This window comes from Aplysia californica, unplaced genomic scaffold (genome assembly GCF_000002075.1).
Source record: "Aplysia californica isolate F4 #8 unplaced genomic scaffold, AplCal3.0 scaffold01717, whole genome shotgun sequence".
In the NCBI taxonomy this organism is placed as follows: domain Eukaryota; kingdom Metazoa; phylum Mollusca; class Gastropoda; order Aplysiida; family Aplysiidae; genus Aplysia; species Aplysia californica.
In genome coordinates, this window is record NW_004798987.1 from 7,493 (window position 1) to 16,052 (window position 8,560).

General features: G+C 37.9%; 1 protein-coding gene across 4 annotated transcripts in view; it reads right to left on the bottom strand.

Moving 5' to 3' along the window:
• Positions 1-2,730: 2,730 nt before the first annotated feature.
• The window catches only part of LOC101855926 (nitrilase and fragile histidine triad fusion protein NitFhit), a 21,592-nt gene continuing 15,762 nt past the window's right edge, over positions 2,731-8,560 (bottom strand). For all 4 annotated transcript variants that reach the window (XM_005113206.3, XM_013090950.2, XM_005113207.3 and 1 more), the window contains exons 9-11: positions 8,005-8,180; positions 6,482-6,550; positions 2,731-4,235 (exon numbers count right to left, since the gene is read on the bottom strand). In XM_005113206.3, coding sequence (XP_005113263.1) covers positions 4,131-4,235; positions 6,482-6,550; positions 8,005-8,180 — 350 coding nt within the window. In that variant the 3' untranslated portion in view covers positions 2,731-4,130. The remainder of the gene's footprint in view (positions 4,236-6,481; positions 6,551-8,004; positions 8,181-8,560) is intronic.

Genomic DNA, 8,560 nt, shown 5'->3' on the forward strand with positions numbered 1-8,560 from the left:
TCTTTGTTAAAATTAACAGAATCGCATAATTTCACATTTTTGGGCTCAGTTTGCATAATTTCAGAATTGTTCTCGCATAAAACAACGGGGACTTAAGTTGCCGACTCGACCAGGCAGACTAGATATAATTAAATATTGAATGGAGCCACTGCACTGAAGTAAATACCAAAGAAAGTCACTCTATATATAAATATATGATAGCAGAATGGTTGATGAACCTCTGTGAATTTTTAAACACGTTTCTTGGACTGTGAAGAAAGTCACTCTATATGATAGCTGAATGATTGATGAAGCTCTGTGAATTTTTAAATGTATTTATTGGGCTGTGAAGGTCTTTTTTTTAGTTTTAAAAAGATTCTACCATGGCTTCAGCGGTACTTGAGGGGGTTTTTCACTATAATAATATGAGCCCTCGGTACTGTAAGTGTCAAACAAAAAAGTCTCTGTCTGTCCGCGAAAATAAAAGTATTCTCAACAAGATTCAATCTCAGCGTGATATCTGTCTGTCCTAGAAAGTAAAAGTATTCTCAACAAGATTCAATCTCAGCGTGATATCTGTCTGTCCTAGAAAGTAAAAGTATTCTCAACAAGATTCAATCTCAGCGTGATATCTGTCTGTCCTAGAAAGTAAAAGTATTCTCAACAAGATTCAATCTCAGCGTGATATCTGTCTGTCCTAGAAAGTAAAAGTATTCTCAACAAGATTCAATCTCAGCGTGATATCTGTCTGTCCTAGAAAGTAAAAGTATTCTCAACAAGATTCAATCTCAGCGTGATATCTGTCTGTCCTAGAAAGTAAAAGTATTCTCAACAAGATTCAATCTCAGCGTGATATCTGTCTGTCCTAGAAAGTAAAAGTATTCTCAACAAGATTCAATCTCAGCGTGATATCTGTCTGTCCGCGAAAGTAAAAGTATTCTCAACAAGATTCAATCTCAGCGTGATATCTGTCTGTCCGCGAAAGTAAAAGTATTCTCAACAAGATTCAATCTCAGCGTGATATCTGTCTGTCCGCGAAAGTAAAAGTATTCTCAACAAGATTCAATCTCAGCGTGATATCTGTCTGTCCTAGAAAGTAAAAGTATTCTCAACAAGATTCAATCTCAGCGTGATATCTGTCTGTCCGCGAAAGTAAAAGTATTCTCAACAAGATTCAATCTCAGCGTGATATCTGTCTGTCCTAGAAAGTAAAAGTATTCTCAACAAGATTCAATCTCAGCGTGATATCTGTCTGTCCTAGAAAGTAAAAGTATTCTCAACAAGATTCAATCTCAGCGTGATATCTGTCTGTCCTAGAAAGTAAAAGTATTCTCAACAAGATTCAATCTCAGCGTGATATCTGTCTGTCCTAGAAAGTAAAAGTATTCTCAACAAGATTCAATCTCAGCGTGATATCCGTCTGTCCTAGAAAGTAAAAGTATTCTCAACAAGATTCAATCTCAGCGTGATATCTGTCTGTCCGCGAAAGTAAAAGTATTCTCAACAAGATTCAATCTCAGCGTGATATCTGTCTGTCCGCGAAAGTAAAAGTATTCTCAACAAGATTCAATCTCAGCGTGATATCTGTCTGTCCGCGAAAGTAAAAGTATTCTCAACAAGATTCAATCTCAGCGTGATATCTGTCTGTCCGCGAAAGTAAAAGTATTCTCAACAAGATTCAATCTCAGCGTGATACCACAACATTCCCTTCGCAAAAGGCAGTAAAAATCAAAAGAGTCTATTACTATCACTGTCATCATTTTTTTCCTTCAAGATCCCAAGTTATACTTGTGTGTTTTCATGCTGTGCAATCATACATCTGAGTGGTTGAAACTGAATGGACATTGTTGAGAATTACTGAACTGAAAAAGAGACCTTTACATGTGTTTGTGTAATTTTTGCCCTTGTAGAAATTTATGTCAGACTGGTGTCGGGAATCTTGCCTTGCTGTTTACACATATATATATAAAATGTAGACCAAGTCATTTACTTTTATGTTGATATATTTTTCAAAACCATTTATCTAAACAGACTTGACCAAAAAATGCGTGGTTTGTCCTCAGCCATTTGGAAGGAAGGCTGATCACTCGTTCCTGTCAGGATAAAGAATGGCCTGTGGGGAAATATTCCGGGAAGGAAGCTTAAAATTCAGACCAGAGTCAGATTTCAATTCAAACTTGTTATTTCTGAATGTCAATCAACTCCACATAGCTAGATCTAACAGCTGAGCAGCAGCCAGGTGCTCGCTACCTCAGAATTACAAAGTTCTATCTGACATTTTGGGCCGTTTTAAGTCACTTATAAAAGAACATGAGGTCAGAAACCAAATGTTCTATCTGCTCTTTCAAAATCGTTAGATTATTCGGAGTCGTTATGAAGAAATTCTAAGAATTGCATTCGAAAAAGCTTGACATGATGTGAAACTGCAAATTTTTTGCATCAAATTTCTCAAAATTAGGTACTGAGCAGATAGAACTTTGTGATTCTGAAGTAGCGTGCTATCGAATTGTACAGTACTAAGACTTCTTCCTTCACATCTCTTCCTGATTTATTTGAATACGTACGTCAAGTCGGGTGGGAGGAATCACATATATCTACCCATGAAAAATTTTTAAAAACTTTTTTTCCCCATTTGAAAACAAATCGATACTTATATTGACGTAATTTCCGAAAGCACAAATTGTTTGTGAAGTGATATTAAAACACATGTAATGAAAATATGTATCAATAATAAAAAGGAAACCCATCAAATTCGCAATGTCTTTCATTCTTTATTAATTTTCATCTGTTTTCATTGTCATCAAAATTCTATCAAAACCTTGTAACCATACTGAAAACAATATATTGCTTGTTAAAACTTGCGTCCTGAAGAATCATTTCATTTATATCTGAAAATGGAAAGTTGAAAGTGATTTCAGTGATAACATTCTCATTGAGACTACAGTGAAAAGCATCTTTTACAGTTGACAACTACACGCACTATTTGTTGCACTCACAGTGTGGATATAAGATACAAAACCAAGTATCTTCCACTGGTATGATGAACATTCATGTCTACTTTAGAATTAGAAGGCTTCCCGGACCAAACCGCCGGCTATCGGAATAAACATAAACATATGCATAAACATAAAAACATATGATTGACAAAAATCTCATGAAAGCATTCATTTCTTAAGTATAAATCCTGTCACTGGAATAAACACTACCGTCTGGTTGAGACACGTTCCCTTGAGAAACATTCAAAGCTGACTACGTCACACGCCACCGGAAAAAAAGTAAACATCTGCTATAGATAGGTTTGCTGTGAAAACATATATATTGGAATAAACGTAAACATGCAATAAAGACAGGTTCCCGCAGAAAAAACATTCAAAGCTGGTATAGATGAGTATTCTTGCCAAAGACTCAATTGTTTCCATTATTTCTCTTCAAACTGTTTATCAAAAAAGTTTGATGAATTCATTTTTTCAGAAATACAATTTATGTAAAACATAGAGGCCAACCAAGCCAGTAGTCACTGTAGAAAACAACATGAAACTTCATAATTTTTATTGTTTGGCTCAGTTCGGTTCAAACGCTGCTGAATAAAATAAAATTGAGGAAAATACAATACTGTGGCCACATAAAACTACACAAGACCATTGTGAAAGAGGTGCTTGAAGGAAGGATGTGGGGTGGGAGAGCAAGGGGAAAACAAAGTGTAACTTGGAAGGACAACATAAAAACACGGACTGGCCTGGATATGGCAGAATGTGCAACAACGGCAGCTCACAACCGTGAAGGATGGAGGGTCATTACACGTCAACCTCTGAGTGAGAGATGACATCTCCCGATATCCAGGTATTTAACAGAAGTTGAAACAATGGTTTTGTGCTTTATGGTTCAGCACTCTAGGTCCTATGAGGTCAGGATCAGTAGAAAAGAAAAGTGCTGGAAAGAAAAAAGTCTGTTGTATGCAATGAGTGCAAAGATATCACCCACCGAGATTCTGCACTCTGTTTCTCTTGCGTCCTCCCAAATCTCTGTACAAACATTTAACCCTTCCAGCCCCGTGCCTGGTGCCCAAAGCAGCTTAATACATACAAACATTCACTCTGGCAAGTCATTCGATAGGTGAACAAGACTATCTTCAACAAGAAGCAAGTGATGCGTTAGCTGTCACAGAAGTATTGTCGGAGTTGCTTGGATTCCTCAGCCATTTCCTCCTCGCTGCGAAAACGGGTCTCAGCCGTCCAGCCTTTGTCGTGGTTTTGAATCTGAGAGGTAATCATCACATTATTTTGTAGTAGTTTTGGAAATGGACAAATTATTATTATGCTTTCACAATAATGCCATTTCATGACAAACAAACTGAATTCAGCTTGAGTTAGAGACAAAGTTTTAGTTTAGTAAGGGTTTTACGGCGCTCGCAACAGCATAAGGTAATATGAGTGCGCGAAACAAGTTGTTTTTTTTCTCAATGGTTCATTTCTCGGCTTGATACTGGTCAATATTTCTATTTAAAAAATTTTTAAACACTAAAAATCGAGTGTAAATAGAATTTAAATCTAAATTTAAAACAACTTTCTAAATAACATTAAAAAAATTTCTAGCAATCTGTTTCATAACTTTCTATAAAGACAATGGCCTTTATAAAATCAAAAATTCTGTTGGGAACAACGACAGAAAAAATATTTTGTAATTTTGAGCTTTTAAAGTATTTCCTTCGGGTCTCTCCGAAGTCTAGACATTCGGTTAAAATGTGTCTAATGGTAAAATCACACAGAACGGCTTCTCATCTCCCTGAAGGAGGTATTCGTGTGTTAGGGCGTGTGTCTGATGGGTCATCTGACCTCCTTCAATCTCAAATATTTCGACTTCTATTCAACATAGACGGATATTTTTTTCACCAAAAGCAAGGCAAATAAACAGGCTTTAAGATGATCATGATACCAATAACCCCATATGCCCAAAAATTGACAAGCGCCTGATTCCATCACGTCGCAGCACATATCCACTGCTTGAGGTAAGATTCCATCATACCCTGTTATGAACAGTCACATAAGACAGGGTCTAGGGGGCTCACTGGGCCTAGAGGTTAAGGTGTCGCCTCTCATTCAAAGGTTCCGGGTTTGAATCCGGGTAGCGACAGAAAAGATTTTCTTCTCTAGAATAGTCTCCTTTCACCTCCTTTACTGCTCTCTAGCAATGTTCTGTCGTCTGCTTTCGTCTCCTCTTCCTGCGCCACCCCCTCACCTCCTTTGCCCCTCCTCTGGACTCCTAACTCTTTCTGCAGCCTTTCTACTGCTACTCCTTGGCTCCTTCTTACTGCTGTCTTTCAGCTGCACCCCTGATCTTCTGGTAGGAAAGATCTATACCTAGCCTTCTCGGACAAGGGCGAAAAATCTTGTGTTAAAGATCCCTTGGTGGTCTAAAATCGATAAGAGTAGGCTTCAGCCGCCATCTAACAAAATTCAACATTTCCTACCGACTGAAAAAGTTGAATGTGTCCCGCATGCTCATTTGACCTTATCCAGTTGTGAGCGGCGTAAAACACTTTCCAAAAGAAAAAAAAAAAACTCCATCCACATCATCCTATAACAGCCACTTCCACGTTTTTTTAATCAAGGTTTCAGCAAATTTTTCAGGAGGAACAGAAAACGGATTAATGTAGACAGGTATGTATGAATGACCAACACACCGGAAACGATCAAGCCCTAAAAGCGTAACATATGATACACGATTTAGGAATTCTTGGCTTTACTGTCAGTTCTGTTGTAATTCTTGTTGCGTCATCCAAATTGTAACAATATTGAAATCCATTCCGCACATCTCAAGATTAGCTAATTTGGAAGCAAACGGCTATGATAAATGATACAGCTATAAGCATTTTATAGCAATGTTAAGGCGGGGAACTCAATGAAACTTATACAGAAATGAAGCCCATGACATGCGCTTTCGATCGGTGAAAAAAAAAATGTTCTCGGCAAAATCATGACACGCGGGTCTGGCTCTCAAAGAACGATATGCTGTTATGAACTGTCACGTAAGACAGGGCCTGACACTGATGTTACATCTTGGCACTTGCTAACATTATAATCATTATTATAATGCCGTCGGTGGCCTAGTGGTTAGGCTCTCGGACTCGTAACCGTAAGGTCATGGGTTCGAATCTTGTCAGGGGCTCGATGTTGTGTCTTTGGGAAAGGCACTTTGCACAAATTTTCCTCACTTCACCCAGGTGGAAATGGGTACCCGGCTATAGACAGTGAACGATCTTGTCAGTTTGTTAGTGTTTGAGCGCGTGAAATCCGCAGCTTACACTGTATGCTTCCGCAAAAGCCGAGAATGTTTCTGAGCGTTCTCAGAGGGTCTGCTGGGGTAATAATGGTTGTAAAGCGCATAGAGCATGCTCTTGAGGATGGATATGCGCTATATAAATGCAATTATTATTATTATTATTTTTTATTATTATAATTCATGGTGCCAAAAAGTAGAAGACGTTAATAGTCATCTCACTCACCTTATCATAGATATCATCGTTATCTTCAAAGTCCTTTTTCTTTCTGGGCAGGATGTGCACGTGGATATGCTGAAACACAAAAAGACAAAATGAAGTTTGACTGTACTGTTGTTCTTATTTTTATTTTTTTATTTTTTTTGGAGGGGGGGGGGGGGGGGGGGGGGAGAGTGTCTTGTTCCATGATATCATGTTGGGTAGTGATCAATGAGTGATTAATATTTATTTTTATTCAGGTACTTCTTTTTCTTTAGTTAGAGCTGTACGGCACTTGCAATATAATAAGGCCATATAAGTGCTGAAGAATAGATGTGTTACAAGAGAGAAAGGTACACAAAAAAGAAGGAGAGATAGGGACGACAGATGTTTGATAGGAAAGAAGGAGCAAACCACACCAGAGCACCCGCCAACCACCCACAAGTACTCCTTTTCTCCGCTCTTTTGAGTTCACAGGTAGCAGCATACCATCCATGCCGGTCTCCTGACCATACCTTATCTTTCAGCAAAATAACTTGTCAGGTTGTTAGTGTCTGAGCGTTTAATGAGCTGCTTGCACTGTATGCTTCCCGGGAAGCTGAGAATGTTTCTGAGAGTTCTATGGTTTACAGGGGTAATAACATAGTGTAAAGCACAAAGAGCTGGCTGTCGAGCAGGGATATTCACTATTCAAATGCTATTTATTATTATTATTATTATTATTATTATTACTATTATTAGTAGTAGTTGTATTAGTATTAGTATTATCATTATAGAGCGGTAAAAAATTTGAGGTGCAACTTATCCTCAAATATCTCTTTAACGGGAGAATCAATGTCATCCATACTTTGCATAGCAGTTTGTATCAATTTGTCTTAACTAAATCATATTTTTCTAGAACAATTGGGGCTAGATGAAAAAACTTTTCTTCATAAATTTATATAAAATGCTGGAAATCTCTGTCATGCGTAAAATGGTATATTGTTCACAGCATTTTGATTATGCATATAGCCTATGTCACAGCTCATCAAAGACAATTTTTACTTGCAAAACTTGTCACAAGAAATTATTGTTATAGTGAACACATTTTTGCACTAATGGCTCTCAAAACATGCTGTCAATAAGCATAATGTCTCGATTAGAAAAACCTGACGGACTTGCAATTAAAAGCTATATTGCCCCAGCTGTAAACATTTAAGAATCAGTAGAAACCACCAACTTGGATGTTTTATTAGTATTTATTAAGGAATTTTCTAGAATACAGCTTGAAGGTATTTTTTTAAATATTGATCTGTTAAGACAAATTGATACAAGTCACTGTGCAAAAATTGGAGAACCTATGTTCAAAAGTAGAGGAGATATTTGAAAATGAGTCGCACCTCGAATTTTTGACCGCACTATAGTATTATAAGTAGTATTAGTATTATCTTCTTTATAGTCAACTAATGGAATTTTTTGCTGAGTTTCTTTTCTGACTTATATTAGCCAACCCCCCCTCCCCCCCCCCACAAAAAAGGAAAAAAACCATAATCCCATCCAGAAAGACCTACTCTGACAGTCTGGCCAGCCTCTGGACCGTCCTGCAAAGCCACGGTCATCGACGATGCCCCAAAGTGTTTCTTGACCACCTCGGACACAGTCTGCACGGTGGTGAACAGGTCGGTCAGTTCAGCTGGACTCAACTCGGAGAGATGGACGACCGGTCGCAGAGTGGCAACCAAAGTATCTGGGTGTTGACGGTTAAGAAAGATACTGCACTGCATGCAGTGTGTTTATTTTTAAAATATAATCTATTATCTATTTGTGGTGGCCGAATTTTGCTATTCAAAAGGCTTTTGAATGGCTGGATTGATCGACATACGGTTTTCGCCAAAATATTCTTTAAAGTATTCTCCAGAGCATGACGCCCTTGGTTTTTTCTGTTTTGAGACAGTTTTGCTGCAAAAAGTTAAATTTCTTTATTTCGCCGATCGCTTTTGTAGGCCGACGCTTCTGTCTCGGTAATTTTAGAAAATCGGGAAGTGATATTTCGCAAGGCGCATTTTGTTTTGAGAGTGTAGATCTAGACTTTATAATTCTTTGCATCTCTCAAGATTTATTGCCCCA